Source organism: Octopus bimaculoides, chromosome 25 (assembly GCF_046866305.1).
Source record: "Octopus bimaculoides isolate indiv1 chromosome 25, ASM4686630v1, whole genome shotgun sequence".
NCBI classification, from domain to species: Eukaryota; Metazoa; Mollusca; class Cephalopoda; order Octopoda; family Octopodidae; genus Octopus; species Octopus bimaculoides.
In genome coordinates, this window is record NC_142952.1 from 36,414,838 (window position 1) to 36,432,117 (window position 17,280).

A 17,280-nucleotide genomic window follows, 5' to 3' on the forward strand; every position below is an offset into this window, starting at 1 on the left:
TTAATTTAGTGGCATTGTGAACAGCAACTGTGAAATAGTTAGCATGGTAAATGGAATGACTACCAGTGGTGTTTATGTGGCTAAGAGCAGAAGTGGAATGGTTGCCAGTGGTACCAACAGATATACTTACATTATCATACCATCGAGACAAATGAAGAAACTTCTCTTTCTCTTGGAATGTTAATTCACTCTGTTAAAGAAAATGATGATAATAATAATAATGATAATGGTTTCAAATTTGGGCACAAGGCCAGCAGTTTTGGAGAAGGGGTAAGTCAATTACATTGGCAACAGTCCTCAACAGGTACTTATTTTATCGACCCCGAAAGGATGAAGGGCAAAGTTTAAGATACGTTTGACATATTTTAAGAGCTAATGGCAAATTCACTACAGTTAATGTGGAGAAGAAATTCTCGCTCAAGGCAAAAGATGTAAAAACACCATATTTTCTCAGTGTGTTTCCCCTAGCAGACTTCTCAATGCATTTCCAGCTTTTTAGCCTTCCTCAGTTGGAGATATTGAAGAGAGATAACCCTGAACAGATTCTAAATATGTAGCTTTATCTTCGAACAATCAACACCTGTGACTGAGTTGCACTTGTGGACCAATTGGTCAGAATAAAAACAGAAACAGCATTTGCTAATCAATAAGGAACAAACGAACTTGAGAAGACACTCAATAAATACAATGTTTTTACACCTTTTGCCATAAGTGAGAATTTCTTCTCCATGGTAACTGCAGCGAATTTGCCTTTACAAGTTGAAATATGTAACAAACAGGTTTTAACTAAACCAAATAATAATGTTTCTCTCTCACACAATATGCTCCCACCACCCCAAAACCACACACACAGTGGACTAATATAAGAGCCTCCACAAGGTCACTTAAGCTGCTACAATTAATAACCAAATTTCACTCAAATGTCACACTAAAAGCTTAAAGGAGGAAGGACATACTGAACAATGTGATCCAAAACTACACTAACGTCTGATAACAAAAAAAAAAAAGAAGAAGATTCATGGTTGGAACATCTTTGTTATAGAGGATCAGAATCAGCCCGGGATGAACAGCAACAACAACAACACTAACAACAAGACAATTGTTCATGTGCAGAACTGAGAGAAGTCGAGACAGACAAAAGCACTCACCATTGTTTGATGCAGAGCAAAGAACAGCAGCAGGTCGGCGAGAGTGATACAGTTTCCAATCATATAAACTCGGTCACTGAGATAGGAGTTCAAATCCTAGAGAAAGAAAAAAGAAAAAATACGTAAGAGGGAAAAAAAGTCACAAAATTATGATTTTGTTTCTTAACAAATGCTTTGTAAGCAATTCTGGATTCAAACTACTGACTTCACTCTGTTAAGGTTATAAAGTTGTCTAAACCGTTAACAATTTAGAAAACCAATTTAATCCATGAAAGTATGAAAAAATTTGATTTAAATAAGAAAGAAAAAAAAGAGAAACAGAAGTAGGTGCCATCTTACCTGTAAACTAGAATATTTATCAGTTTTGGCATCAAGGTTGAGAATCATGTATTCAAGCCACTGGTCAACAAATGCCTGCTCTGCTGGAGTTTTACCTGCAATAATAATAATACATAATCATCATTATCATTGTTTCTCTGCTGTCATGGGTTGGACAAGACTTATTCAGTGCAAGGACAAATATAGGTTGGGCAGGGTACAAGATATCTCAGCCTCCAAACACTTGCATCACCAAACAGTTTACTCCTTTGTCACATCCACGATGAGAATCAATGGCAGGCTTAACCGTTTCATTCCAAGTCTCCTTTGGTCTTCTTTTTCTACAAGTTCTGCTATCTTGGAGGTAAAACTATGCGATAGGTTCTATTAAAATGGAGATCGTAAAGAGAGGTGATGGCAATGTCTACACACATACCCAACAAAACCTGCTGGTTTGATGTCCTCGTCAAATGTTTGGCTATAGAGAGAAAGCCTTGCACATTCAGACCATTCTCCTTCAGAACAAGAACCTAGAGATAGAAAGGAGAACAATAATCAATTCCTGCAATTAGTAAAAACATTTAAAATAAAAATACAAAAACCAAGATAACCAAGGACAGATGCATCAGTATATCAGCAATCAGATGAAGATGTAGAACAGTTTTGAAACTCTAGCTAAATCGGTAGAACACAGGATAAAATGACTTGTGCTATTTACTCTAGCTCTCTGCATTCAGAGTTCAAATACCACTGAGGTCAGCGTTTGTCTCTCATTCGTCTGCGATTCTGGGATTATGGGTTGTAGTGATTATTTGTAGGGTTTGCAACCTTGCACTCTCAACATGCATTCACTCCATTGTCTACCTTTTTTCTGTGACGTCAGTAACTATAACAAAGGTTGACTTGGTCAAAGCATAACAGCCACAGTCAACCCTCTGCATTTACTGCAATTGTGGCTGCAGTGAAGTCACACAAGGTGCACTTGCTCCAAGTGTAACAGCCCTACACTTAATCATTGATGGTGATGGCTATAGTAGAAGGGAAGGTTGCATTAGTCAGAATGCAACAGATGCTTTATTTGCATTCCATACGATGTACGAGTGTCTGGGCTGCTATACAAGCATCTGTGTGGTCGCATGACTTGCTAGAAATGGCAGCCAAATCTCCATCAAATCACACACTCTTGTTTTAGAAAAGGAGCAACGCATCAGGTGATGTAATCCTCAATAACTATTTCAGACAAAAATAGCAGCACACACACACAAATTAGTAGTTAGGGTGTTGGCCTAACGATCAGTCAGGAGTTTAATTTCTGGATCGCACTAACACACAGAATAAGAATAGTAACCCTTTCTACAACAGGCACAAGGCCTGAAATTTTGGAGGAAGGGGGCAAGTCGGTTATATTGACCCCCCAGTGCTTGACAAGTACTTATTTCACCGACCTCAAAAGGGATGAAAAGCAAAGTTACCATCGGCACAATTTGAACTCGAAACAAAGTCGGACGAAATGCCGCTCAGCATTTTCTCCGGCGGCGTGCTTAATAACACTGTCAACTCGCAGCAATAATAATAATAATAATAATAATAATAATGATAATAATAATAAGCTGCGCTCGGTAGTGAAGTGAAAGCACGTTATAAAAATAAAACTACTGAATAATAATAATAATAATAATAATAATAATAATAACACTAAATACAGTAAAGGTTTAAAAAACTGAGAATCTATTGCTGTTTTTTAATTCCTCTGACATGATGCAATGATTTTAGTCGGAAGATGAGAGATTAAGATCCCATCCATGTCTAACATCCATTCTCATGTGTGTATGTGTGTATATATGGGATTCCTGAGGAAGTAAAGGGTGAAAATAAGTGCTCCTACATTGTTTTCTTGAACCAAGATTTTCTGGGGACGTCGTAAAAACTTGGCGAGAGCATCCAAGTGTTTTTGTTCGGCCATGCCGCCGGAAGTAAGGAACGGACAAAAGAAATAACGACAGACTCGCACAAACAGGAATTACACGCTTTAATTTTTTTTTTTTAATTAAATTTTCCACATATTCTCCTTTCAGTTTTTGTCGTCTTTTTTAACTTTGAATTTTTAGTTGAGTGAAATATAGATTTCAACCAAGATAAGTTCAAATTTTATCTGACAGCATTCAGAATTCGAACGGACTGCTTATGTCTTTAGAAATCACCACAGCGTAGAGAATGTAAAAACCTCAGAATTTGGTAGTATTTTTCCTTTATAAGTTTCTGTTGTTTTACTATAAATCTGTCGAAAATAAAGTATATTCATTATTTTAATTTTGTTTTTTGTTTTTGATAGCGAAATATGACTGTTTGTTTCTCTTGGACATCAGCGGCTTGATCAAATGCCGTCAAAATACCTGAATTATAAATAAAAATGGGACAAGATATTAATAACTTATTTGTGATGCTTTAAACACTCATCGGGAATGTAGTTACAGATCTTTTTTTTTTTGTTCATTACACTGATTATCCATGTAACTTTCTGCTTTTTATGTTAAAGGGATTCAATAGATATTTTACAGCAATTAGTGGACCTGGACAACGTTTAAACTTAGGACATAAAGGAACATAATTGAATAACAAAAGCTATTTCGCCTGATGCCCTACCGATTCTGTCATCAACTCGTTATAAAATTTTTCATATAATTTAATAAACATTCTTGTATATTCAGTGATTCGTTTATCACTGTTTCTGTTATTACAACGGTGGTGAGAGGGGGAAACGATTCGCTAAGAAGGTCAGAATAAAGCTGGTGACATGACACCTAATACGTAAAACAAAATGTCTGGAGTTGTGTCCCGTGCTTGCTTAGCATTCGGAACATTGATATTTAATCAGCATTCACATTTTTTAATTATTATTATTATTCCTATATTTATTTCTGGTTTAGTTTTCTTTTTTTTTTCATTAATAGTAATTTTTTTATTAAATATGTTGACACTAAGTTCAAAATCCGATATTTATATTGCGACGTTACCGATGAGTGACATAACGTAGTGACGAGAAAACCAGAACGAGAAGTTACGATATTTTATCATATGATTATTATAAGAGGTTCCTCCTCCAAAGTGAGATTGACATTTTTAGGGGTCGACCAGAAAGAAATCCAAAGTCGGTTCCTTCACCGATTCACTTTGGTCTGACTTTTATTGTCGTTGTGTATTTATTGAATTCCTTTCCATCATGGATCGTTCATCGAAGAAGACAATGTCTTACAGTTATGGCATAATCTACAGAATTCTTGTTGCTATTGCAATCTCAATATTGATCATGGTCTGTAAGTATTTCTGGCAATGTTTGCCCGACCCTCTTCTTCTTCTTCTTTGGTCTTTTAATCTATTTGCTGTGTTTCTATTTTGTATCAATTGAATTTTCAAACAAGAACTTTCTCATTTACAGCACATGTCAGTCATTGTCACCTCTGATACGAACATATAGAATTTTGGTAGTAATTGTTTGAAGTCCCCACCACTTGTCTTCATCTGACACCTCCAACACCAAATATCTACACGAATGACCATTCCGTCTTTAAATCACACATAAATATCGATATGTCGATGTCCCCCCTCTCGCCATTTCTCCCTTTTCGTCTTTTAATGTATTTGCTGTGGATTTGTTTTAAATTAAAAACAAAATCCCACCCACTCCTATCACTCGTTGGTGATTCTCACTTCTTAGAGACAGAGACACGGATTTAGGGGTTGTTTGTTTAAGTCCCCAGCTCTGTCCTCGTCGAAGGACACCTCTAACACCAAGTATATGATCATTCCACCTTTGACGCATAATGTATCTTGTTAATCAAGATAATATATTTTCTTATCCCTCCCTCCTTCTCTCTCTCCATCTTTTAATTCACTTCCTACATGTTTACTTCTAAATTATAAAAAAAAAGCACAAACCCTCACTAACTTCTCATCCCACATGTTGATCCTCGCACACGGTTATTGGCAGGTTGTTTATGTAGGTCCGTTGTGTGTCCCCCCTCCCAATCTGTCCTCATTATTACAGCTGTGTGTCTGTCTCGTCTTTAATTCATAATAATAGTGTATCGGAATCACCCTTTGATATTAGTCTCATTCACATCTGGAACTCAGTACAAAAATATTTATTCTACCCCAGAAATTTGACGGACCTTTTATTTATTTATTTTTTTTATTAACCCCTCCGGAACGATGAAAGCTAAATCTGATCTGGGCAGGATTTCAACTCAGAAAGTAAACGACCGTAACTTTATACCTCAAGGCATTATTTAGAATATCAGACTTGATCAAACAGATCTTTGACCAAAAATATTGCAGCAACCATTCCGTCGGTCGAGGTATCTTCTTACGGAATTTGTTCCGACTTTTTATGTTCTGAGTTCGATTCCATTTAAACTCAACTTTACCTTTTATTTTCCCGAGTCCGTTAAAATACCAATCAAATACGAGAGATCGATACTATCGATTACTCCTCTTCAGTGTTGCTCGCCTGTACCTAAATTTTTGTTTTTAAAACCATTATTATTATTATTATAGTTATTATTATTACTTTAGTAGTAGTTGTCAGATATAATTAATACATAATAATTGTATATCTCGCGCTACATTATCCGTTATAAATCTTCCTTGTTGTTTAGCCTCATTAGACTTATAATCCAGGCCGTTACAGTCGTGACCTTCTTGTCTTTTATTCAATCAAAGTAAATCTAAATACACATTATCGAATGCGCTCTTCATTCCATTTTCCTCAAACGAAAAGGAAATTTGGCTGCTATTTCAGTTTCCCGCAGATCATGCGACCTCAGAGAGGTTCCTTTCTTGAAAACAAAATTAGTTGACACGGATATATATTGAAAGCTTCATAATGTTTTCGTAATATATTTGTAGTCAAGAAGGAGTGGTTAAAATAAATAGATGATTAGGTAAATAAATAATCTACAGTATATATATATGTAGGCAGGCCAGTGTATGTATAAATTAGTCAAATAACATAAAAACAATTATGTTATCACGTGGGGTGGGGTTCCATCCCTCTCATTGAATTTTTGTGAATTTCATCTCAAAGCCAAGTTTTTCTCATAACATTTCTGCTTTTGCAGGATACTCGAGTTTTTTTCCCCCGTCCCCCGTCAGTTGGGATTTCTTTAATCATTCCAATATCCTTCTCAAGATCGTTGAACCCAATCTTTCATTGGTCGCCCTTCCTCTCCTAGATTTTCCAAAATATTATTCTATTTACAACTCCACTCTTTCTTCGGATTGCACCGAATCATTACATTTATCTTCGTCTTGCTGTTTCCATTAAATTCTTCCAAGACTGGCAGATTGGTCTGGGAATTCCTCCATGTAATACGGACAATCCTTTCTACTTCTATAGGCCCAAGTTCTAGAATTTGCAGGAAGGGACCAGTCGAATACTAACCAATAATAATAATGATCTTTTCTACTAAAAGCACCAGGCCTGAAACTTTGGGGGAGGGGACTAGTCGATTATATCGACCCAGTATTTCACTGGTACATAATTTATTGATCCCGAAAGGATGAGAGGCAAAGTCGACCTCGGCAGGATTTGAACTTGGCATGTAGCGGCAGACGAAATACCGCTAGGCATTTCGCCCGGTGTGCTAACGGTTCTGCCAGCTCACCGCCGCCTTTATCATAATAAGTGGATTTTATTTTTAACATTTTCAGAGGAAAATTAAAGTTTGTGCTTTGGGTCGGACTAAAAGTTTTTATTGTATTTGTTGTGTGTGTGCGTATGCGACTCCTGTTCAAATCCATAACAGGCCGACCTTTATTCACCTCCAGGGTCGATAAAACACCCACCAATCATTATACTGAAGTAGATTTAATTGATTTCTACAATTCTCTCGTTCCAGTTCCATAGACTGGACAATATGAGCTCAGTTTATTTCTGTCCCAGAGTTCGAATCTTGCAAAGGTCAACTTTGACAGCCAGTTTTCTCTGTTTAGAAAAGTATCAGTAAAATACGGTAATCGAATTCAACGATTGTTTCCTGCTCACGTGTGATTGCGAGACTTGCTAGAAATGGCAGCCAAAATTTCCTTAGATCTGTCTTTAAAATAATATAGTCTTGGATTGGAATGTTCTAGATTGTGGTTTTGTTGTTTCAAGCTTGACTTGTGTCGAAGCAATATTATCATCGTAGTTATTTATAACTTTTTCACCTGAAGGGTCACAAGCTAAGGGTCACAAAATCACTAGTTACAGAAAACATCCAAGAAGGCATTTTGTAGGCCAGAGACAGACCAATGTATTTTGCAATGTTGGGAGATGGGGGGGGGTCAGTTAGTTGTGATGGAACTGAGATGTAACTCCTTCTGAAATGATGAACCAATGACAGTCTCTATATAATTGCTCAACATGTTAGAAATAACAACGAAGTCTCCCTCAAATCGAACCTGTATGTCTTAAAAACTTGATGAGCACATTGGATAATGTAAAACTGTTTGAAATGTCTGTGACCATCTCGTGGTTGACCTGGGGTTAAACAACAACTCCTGCTGGTTCAGCTGTTCCATTGATACTTTCTCCCACACACCACACTGCTCCCCCCACCCTCTACAGAACTCGGTTCCCATCTTCTCATTGTTCTTCCGATTCTTGTCTTCCTTTCAAGATATGAATCTTCCATTAAAGAATCTACCAATATTTAATTAGGTCTGTCTGTGTGTCTGTCTACGGCTGGAATTTGAAATTATGCTTGCATGTCATTCCATTAGCCAACAACTGTCCTCGGCATTTTCATTCTCCACCACCACCATGACGTTGTCTTCAGTGTTTTGGAGACTACCACCACTTGATGTTTTATAAGAGACAAACAGACAGACAGAGACCACCACCATGCAATCTACTGTGTGGCTCAGTGTTGTTTCTGTGGTTTCACTTTGATTGAGCAGGTTTGTTATGAAGGCTCGCCAGCTGAGTAGGCATTGTGTATCTTGGACTACATTATTGAATGTATCCATGATCCTTTGTTTTTCAAGATGGCAGGTTGGGATTTGAAGGAGATTTGTTTACTTTTTCTAGCAGAACGAACAATCTCAGTAGAGGCTCATTCATTGTTGTTAGTTATCCTCAAACCAGACTTGATTAAGCAAAGGCAATCCAGCCATGACCATTCTGTTTTGTGTGCATGGCTTTTATGACTGCATTATCCAGACAGTGGAGTATATTTCAAAGATTTGGTTGCTATTTCTAGCAGGTGTGAGAATATGCCCTTGCTAGTTTAAAGATTCCCTCATCTCTGGTGGAGGGTAGGGGGGAGTGCAACAAATGCATCCAGTTCTGTTGTCTTTTATATTGGGAAGAAAGAATGATGACATAATGAATGATAAGTGAGAGAGAGAAACAGTGGGTCACTGACAAAGCGTTTTGATTGTAACATTCATCATGGCTCTCTCTCTTTCCCTCTCCCTCTCTCTCTCTCTCTCTTTCTCTCTCTCTCTCTCTCTCTCTCTCTCTCTCTGTTTATGGTATCTATAGTAGTGTACAGATTAATAAAAGAAATTCAGAGAAATAGTTTACTTTCACCAGTTACTATCAGAATACCAGAACTGCTACTCCAAACAGTTCTGCCAATCTGTTCTCTTGCATCAGTGCTTTTTATTGACCTTGAAAGAATGAAAGGCAAAGTTGACCTCTCCAAGATTTGGACAAAAGCTTCAGAGTTTGAACAAATCTCAAAAAAAATCATCAGTCAGCCAATTTGTTTATGTATGGGTTGTGGAGTAGCCTCTGCCTGTCTCGCAGACTTGAGAGGAACAGATTCTGCAGAGAAGAATGGAATAAATGTGAAGTCCACCCCTTCACTGACCTTCAGTGCCGTGTACATATATTTGTGTGTGTATATACGTATGTATGTATGTATACACGCACACACGTGTATATGGTCAGCAGGAAAACTTCTGGAGAGTAGTTTCTCTGCTTCCTTTATTAACAACACATCTTCAATTATAATAATTATTTTGTTTGTTTACCAAGTTTTGAATTTAAAATTGAACAATTATATTGAGTACCTTTTTATGTTTGTATTTTTTAAAATGTATCTAAATTTTGATTTTTTTTATTCTTTAGGTTTATATTATTGTCTTGCTGGTCAAGGTGAACGCTTTTCAATAGCATGGTAAGTAGTACCTCTGTCTGGAGAAGGGTTTGTCCCTGTCTGTTAAAACTGTTTCACTTTGTTTTTTTTCTCTCTCAATCCTGTATAATTACTTATGAATATTGCACTTGTAAGTATTATGTGATGATGTTGTTGCTATTCACAGACATTTAAAAAAAGGGTCATTTAACACTTTTATAGCTATATGTCTGATAAAATATTCTCTGATGGTTTTATTGGTGAGTGAGGAAGACGGGTTGTGGCCCTTAGCTCTACTCGGGGCCTATGAGACTGGTGGGAGGGATGAAAGAAGCTATCTTCAACCAGAGACCTGGTCTGAATATTACTAACAGAGTGGATGTCTCCCCTGTTTGAGGCAACAACCAGCCATGGGCTCAGAGGTACTGGCAAAACTTACATGATGTCTGACACTGGTCTTGTGACTGGTTGGTGATTTCTGCATCAGACATGAGGGAATATCCTCAAGCAAGGTCTGTTGATGATTGCAATGTTTATAGATCCACTGGTTGGAGTCAGATGAATCTGTCTTAATCAACACTGATATATATATATATATATGTATATATATATATATGTATATATATACACATATGTAAGACATTGGATGGGCAGCATAAAAATTCTTGTGAATTAAACCAGCAACAAATGTTTCACATCACAGAGTTCACTTGTAGCAGACTAGCCTCCTGCCCAAGTGAAGATTTGAAATTTCAACTTCTTAATAATTCTTTTCTACTCTAGGCACAAAGCCTGAAATTTTGGGGAAGGGTCCAGTCAATTAGATCGACCCCAGTATGCAACTGGTACTTAATTTATCAACCCCTGAAAGGATGAAAAGCAAAGTTGACCTCAGCGGAATTTGAACTCGGAACGTAAAGACAGCCGAAATACCGCTAAGTATTTTGCCCAGCATGCTAATGTTTCTGCCAGCTCCCACCACCTTACAACTTCTTAGTAAGAAACACACACACATACATACATATATGAATCATTGTGCTTTGTAAAGATATTTTTTAAAACCCAACTTGATATTTTGTATGAAAAGAAGAATATCTTCAAGAAAATAATGTCTGTGTTTCTATTTCCAGGCTTTTGTCAGATTCTTCCCCTTTTATGTGGTGCATGGTTGGAATTGGTTTGGCAATATCTCTGTCTGTTGTTGGAGCTGCTTGGTAAGTGAAACCTCACCATCCACATTCTCTTCCCTCTCCTCTCGTCTAACTTTATTTTGGGTTTTTTTTTTTTTATTATTTCCATTTTTTTAAGCCCTTTTTTTTAAATTTTGGTATTTTGATCAAGTTACATAATTCTAATAATAATTCATTGATTACATTGATCTCCAGTACATGACTGGTACTTATTTTATAAAACTGGCCTGGGAAGTCTTCAGATAGAAGCAGTTATTAGGTTACTACAATTGGAATTGCTAAAAATGTATTGATGTAGAGACTCTATCACTAACTAAAAGTGAATTGTAATATAATGGATTAAAATTACCAATTTTACAAATCTTAATTTGATAGTTCTCTGCACCGAAAGTAATCAAATCAGATTTAAGGTCTTCAATGGAGAAAGATTTAGTGGAAATAATTCTGGTTTCTAAAGACAAAATGTCCTTAAGTTTTAGATTCAATTCAAAAAATGGTTTAATAAAATGTTGAGAAAATTATTCAATTATCATAAAAATTTCTGTCAAAAATTTTAAATATAATTTTTTTTTTTTCTTTTTACCTTGTGACATGAAAATGTTGTCTCATCCAGTTTCTTCCTTAATTTTCTATTTTTAGGGGAATATACACAACAGGTTCCAGTATTCTCGGTGCCGGTGTCAAAGCTCCAAGAATCCGCACCAAAAATCTCATCAGCATCATCTTCTGTGAAGCTGTAGCTATTTATGGCATCATTATGGCAATTGTGATTGGGAACCAAGCCAATGTAAGATTCTAACAATTTGCCTTTTTGTTTCACTTTTTCTTTGTCCCTCTCCCTTCAACCTTTTCATCTCTTCCTTTGAAGTGTGACACACACCACAGGTACATACAAAAACAAGAAAAATAAGCGTATTAATATTATTGATGATAATGATGATGATGATGAAACCGTTTAATCTTTCGTTTTGACATTAAAGCTAGTTTCTCATCACTATTTCTATTTCATATTTATTTTTAGGATTTCAGCATCAATGAGGTCTCCACTGATGTCTTAAGAAATAATTTTATGTCAGGTTTGTAATGTTTAGAGATTTACCTGTTTGCCTTCCTTTCTTTTGTTAGTCTTTTTTTTTCTCCTCACCCTTCAAAAAGATAAACTTTGAGAATAAATATCTCCAATGAGTTATCATTTAATAGGATCATTTTGGAAACTACTAACAGACAATAGAGCTCAGCTTAGCCCTCTGCCTTGTCAGCTCTTGCCAAACCATCCAACCCATGCCAGCATGGAAAGTAGATGCTAAATGATGATGATGATGGTGGTTAACCTCCTCCCAAGAGATAAAATATTTGAAAAATCTTTGCACTAAGATGTTGTCAGTAAGGTGAGGCTTACTAACGATAGGAGGGGGCAACATAGTATTCCGAGAGGTATCCTTCAAGTCCCCATCTCTCTCTTCCCTTTCCACACACAAACACACCTCTGTTTATTAAAGTTGTCCAGACCCTCACTCATTGTGTCTCAATCTGCTTGTGACTACATAGGCACCTAAAATAACTTATGAAAGTTTGGCACATGCTACTGTGCCATTCTTTGTTGCAAATAACGGTTTGTATGTCTATTTATATATATATATATACACACATACATATATATACACATACTTATATATACAGGGTGCAGTGAATAAATTGTCGTCTAAGTTACGCAAAAATGAAAATATCACTGACGTCTCATTTTAACAGATATCTTTACCAAAATTACATAAAAATATCTTCAAATACTAAAGAGTAAATTTATGCAATTAAATTGCCGTTGGCTCCAACCATGGCCTTTAGAAGACTTCGGAATCTCCTGCAACTCTTCTGGTCGGTCTCCTTGTTTAAGTTGGTGAAGGCTGCCATAATCCTTGCCTTCAGTTCATCTTTGGTGTTACAAGGAGTTTTGTTGGTCCCCCGCTCAAGGGGGCTGCAGTCTGGGGAGTTGGGTAGCCAGACATGGTCACAGAAATTGTCTGACAGCCATGACTGGGTTCGCCTGCTTGTGTGGCACGGTGCAGAGTCCTGGTGCCGGACACGGGGTCTTCCAGCAGCCACCCTCTTCACCCAGAGCAGCACTACCTCCTCTAGACACATGATGTAGGCCTTCATATTGAATCTGAGGCCATGTGGGAAGATGAATGGAAGCATAACATCACATGACTAGTGATCACTCCAAATACCATGATGCTGCCTGGTTATTTGATTTTTATCACCCTTTATACATGTTTTGGGGACACGGCAAGCCAACAAGTGTTCTGTATGTTTACCATTTGTTCATATTGGAGTTTCTGACATGAATGCCAAGTAGTACAGCATGTTGTTTCCAAATTTCTGGCTGAGTGATTTGCCTGATGATGCTGTTTTTCTCACAGGCAATGCCCAACTGGCCCTACCATACCCTGTAGTCGACAAAATCAAAAACAAACAATCCACATGCATGAAATTAAAAACATAAAATGGTGATAATTTATCCATCACACCCTGTAAATATATATAATGTGATCGGCTTGAAAATTTGTTACAATATTAAGATATTTTATTAATATGAAACTAATGGTAGCCTTTATACACAAAAAAAGAAATTTTATCCACTGTTGTGGTATTGATTACACATTCTCATTGTTTGACATTTACGTATTTATATAATGTAGATAGATATTTATGTATGTTTGTATGTATGTGAATAAATGAGTTTCTGCATAGTTTCCATCTCCCAAATTCTCCAAAAAGTATCGATCAAGCAAAGGCTACGTCTGCTGCATGAGAAGTATACAGTTAAGTGACAGTTGATGGAGTAATGCAAGGAATTAAAATTTCTCAGTTTAACCTGTTTTACTATAAAATAAAACATGTTACCAAGGGGTGGCATACACTAGGATTGAACCCTGGACTACATGGTTGCAAAGTGACTGTTTAGATCACATAGCCCTGCTTGCATCTGTATATTTGTTTCTGTTTTTCAGGTTACATGATGTTTGGCGCTGGGTTAACAGTGGGGCTGTGCAACCTTGCCTGTGGGATGTGCGTGGGTATCGTTGGGTCTGGAGCTGCCTTAGCAGATGCTCAAGATGCCAGCCTCTTTGTCAAGATTCTCATTGTCGAGATTTTTGGTAGTGCCATTGGTTTGTTTGGAGTCATTGTCGGAATTTTACAGGTCAGTAAGACTTTGTTTTTTATATATTCTACCCCCAGCATACTTTGGTATGTAGGGAGCTTCTAGCCCCAATCTTTGCTTCTTCTTCTTCACAGTTCCTTTACCCTGTTATAAAAGGTTGAAAAATAACATGTAACACACTGGGGGGGGGGGGGGTGATACAATCAACTTAACAACTTTATGCATACCAGTAATACTCTGGGGATCGTTACCATCAACTTGTTTGATTCTCCATTGATTCTGCCCTTTCAATAGTTGTTTCTAATAAAGACACAAGACAAGGAAGGGCCTTAATCAATGTCATTAACGTCACCCCCCCCCCCCATCAGTATTTGTGTTCCTTGGCCCCGAGTCAATTCTAAACAAGCTGACCCTGTTATAAAGAGTATTTCAGCTCTGACTGGCCTCTCTTATTTCCACACATACTAAAATTGGACTAAATTATCTAATTTCCCAACTACAGTAGGATACAACTAGAAAGCTATTTGGCTGCTATGTTTAGCATGTTATTTAGCCCCTGGTCTGCCCTGATCCAGGAGACCTGGGATCAAAGACGTTTCACCCTGTCTGTTGTTGAAATACTTTATATTGGAAACTACACAAAATATTGTTCCATTTTTTAACAAGGGATTTGAGGGAGATTTGACTGTTGTTTCTTTAGGACAGGAAGCAAGCTTGTAATATTGTTAAGCCTGTGAGCCAGTTTCATTTCTTTGTTAAAATCACTTTTGTTTTATCTTGTGGTAAGGCATGCCTATCCCATCACCTCTTTCATCAGAGACTTTGTGTCTCCTTTTATCTGTCGTAAGTTTTGCCTCAATTAGTCGTGCAGTTAACATAAAATATTTAATTTTGCTTGGAAAGTTAGATTAATCATTTCGTTAATGTGTAATTTTTTTGTTGTTTTGTTTGTTGCAGACCTCCAGAGCGAAGATGACCACTACTTAAGTCTGTTGTTGACTTAAAACAGTTGACCATGTCATTTTTGGTCAGATTTTACATCCAGTCTTACTAATAGACGCTGCCAACATCATAATTTTGTTAAGGAGTTTGTAAGTGTGTATGTGTTTTTGGTTTTTGTTGTTGTCAGTTCTTCCATCAATCATTGCTGTTCTTAGGCTTTCCAAGTCTCTTCTTTCAATACATCCTATCTCCCCCATCCCCACCTTCACTTCAGCTTCGATGGAGTTGTTTCCTACCCACCCCCACTCCCTTATTCTTCAGATTCTTCTTAACTGCTGTCAACTTCTCAATATCACAGGCTAGATTCCGTCAAGGTTTTGCAGCCCAACAAAACACAAAACAATTCAGATACAGAAATTCATGTAGTTTCCCTTGGTTGGCAAACATCCTTCGTCTTTTTTCTTGTTTCGAGTAGTCTTACAGTTGCTATGGTGTTGGTAGTTCTATAAACCTGGTCAGAACTTCCAGACTAAACATGATCAATAATAATAATAATAATAATAGTAATAATAATGTTGACAAACTGTGGAAACGAATGGCCATGTGTGTGGATGGGTGGGGTGTCTCTCTATCATGTGAGTCTGTTTAAGTTGGTTTTCCAGTCAAATTTACTTGGCTCAACTGTGACCTGATTACATTTTAATTAGTTTAATGTAATTTCTCTTAATATGTCTAGTCTTGTACTCACACCTTCAGAAAACAATTACATACTGCAGACCATCCGCAAGACAGTTGCACATACATACACACATACGTATGTATGCAGCATAGCCATATATATATATATATATATACACAGATATATATATATATAAATATATATATATATATATATATATATATATATATATATATACACACAGAGCATAGCCTTGCATATACATAGCAACATACATATCTCTCTCTCTCTATATATATATATATGTATATATATATATATATATATATGTGTATGTACACACACACACACACACACACACACACACACACACACACACACACACACACACACACACACACACACAGCATAGTCACACACTACTAAGTAAAATAACTTAAGAGTGATTCTTGTATTTCTCCAAGTTAATTTGACTGCTGGAGATTTTTTTTCTTTCTCTCTCCCATTTTGTGTGTGTGAAATTATAGATTTGTGAAAGTTTGAAAACCTGTTTAAACATTTTCTGAAGACTTGTTACACAAAGAAATTCCTTTCCAGTGAGTTTTTCCAGTTCAAAGACCATTTTTGACATTCCAAACTTGATTTCATTGGAATCAGTTGATGTCTTTTGTTTGTTGGATTTTATTTTAGTTTTTTGGATTGTTTTGTTTTTCATTTTGGATAAAGCAGAAAAATTTAAAGTGCAAAAAAAAAGAAAAAGAAATAAAATGTTGTTTTAATTACTGTTGTTGTTGTTGTTATTTTTAAGAAAGCGGCAAGCTGTCTGAATGGTTGACGCCTTGGACAAAAGGCTTACAATGTGAAGAGCTGGAAGAAATGCTGCCATGGTGAACTTTGCCTTTCATTCTTTTGAAGTCAATAAAATAAGTACCAGTTGCATATTGCGGTTGGTGTAATCAACTTACCCCTTGCTCCCTAAAATCGCTGGTTTTGAGTCAAAATTTGAAGCTGTTATTATTAAGATAAAGGAAAGCGGGATGTAACTACCGTCTTCAGAACTCCTTCAAGATTAGTGAGATCCCTGTTAATATTTTGCTGTTTTGTCAACAGAAAAGACAGGGTTAAAGAAGGAACTTTATTGAGGATCTGTAATTATTAGGGTCCAAAATGTTTTCTGACCCTGAAGAGAAGGGCCAGTGTTAGAGATGAAGTCTTATGTTAAGGATGTGTTGTGTTTTTTTTTATCCAAGAGATTCTAGGGGACAGAACAGAATGCTGGTCTACGTTATGTCTTCTGTCTCCAGAGCAAACAAGAGATACAGCACTCAACAACTCAATCCATTTAATTGTTACTGACCAGTGGATGGAGACTATATCATCCTTACTGACCTTTTTTGGGTCCATAGCTTCTCATGTAATTGTAAGGGCATCGTCAAGACATACCAGCATGTCTTGAACATTTTAAACCTGTTGGAATTCATTCCTAGCCAGGTGTGATTATAGTTTTCTTCCAGAGATAGAACTAAATCAACCCAAGAAAGATGAAAAGCAAACTTGGCCTCGGGAATCCAAAGTGAATACCACCAGGTACTGTGTTCCATACTAGCAACTCAGCTTTATTGGAGGCAAGAAAGTAAATGGCAGCACTTCTCAATCCTTTTCCGACATGGACATTTTCAAACAAACTTTTAAGTTAAAGAGAAAACTATAACAAAAAATG

At 36.7% G+C, this 17,280-nt stretch overlaps 2 protein-coding genes across 2 annotated transcripts in view; one reads left to right on the forward strand and one right to left on the reverse strand.

The window, feature by feature from the left end:
* Positions 1 to 3,509, reverse strand: part of LOC106876785 (eukaryotic translation elongation factor 1 epsilon-1) — a 4,161-nt gene extending 652 nt beyond the window's left edge. Inside the window, exons 1-5 of the mRNA XM_014925495.3 lie at positions 3,352 to 3,509; positions 1,903 to 1,996; positions 1,488 to 1,582; positions 1,149 to 1,244; positions 131 to 190 (exon numbers count right to left, since the gene is read on the reverse strand). Of these exons, the coding sequence (XP_014780981.1) occupies positions 131 to 190; positions 1,149 to 1,244; positions 1,488 to 1,582; positions 1,903 to 1,996; positions 3,352 to 3,429 (423 nt within the window). The 5' untranslated portion in view covers positions 3,430 to 3,509. The remainder of the gene's footprint in view (positions 1 to 130; positions 191 to 1,148; positions 1,245 to 1,487; positions 1,583 to 1,902; positions 1,997 to 3,351) is intronic.
* A 1,009-nt stretch (positions 3,510 to 4,518) lies between these two features.
* Positions 4,519 to 15,207, forward strand: LOC106876791 (V-type proton ATPase 21 kDa proteolipid subunit c''). Its single transcript, XM_014925501.3, has 7 exons — positions 4,519 to 4,780; positions 9,583 to 9,631; positions 10,720 to 10,803; positions 11,419 to 11,566; positions 11,801 to 11,855; positions 13,788 to 13,978; positions 14,897 to 15,207. The coding sequence occupies exons 1-7, from the start codon at positions 4,687 to 4,689 to the stop codon at positions 14,924 to 14,926; spliced, it is 651 nt and encodes a 216-aa protein (XP_014780987.1). The 5' UTR covers positions 4,519 to 4,686; the 3' UTR covers positions 14,927 to 15,207.
* Positions 15,208 to 17,280: the final 2,073 nt, after the last annotated feature.

Coding starts and splice junctions, on each gene's coding strand:
- LOC106876791 (XM_014925501.3), top strand. CDS start 4,687: ATGGATCGTTCATCGAAGAAGACAATGTCTTACAGTTATGGCATAATC. Junction 4,781..9,582: donor CTCAATATTGATCATGGTCT/GTAAGTATTTCT, acceptor TTTATTCTTTAG/GTTTATATTATTGTCTTGCT. Junction 13,979..14,896: donor TCATTGTCGGAATTTTACAG/GTCAGTAAGACT, acceptor TGTTTGTTGCAG/ACCTCCAGAGCGAAGATGAC.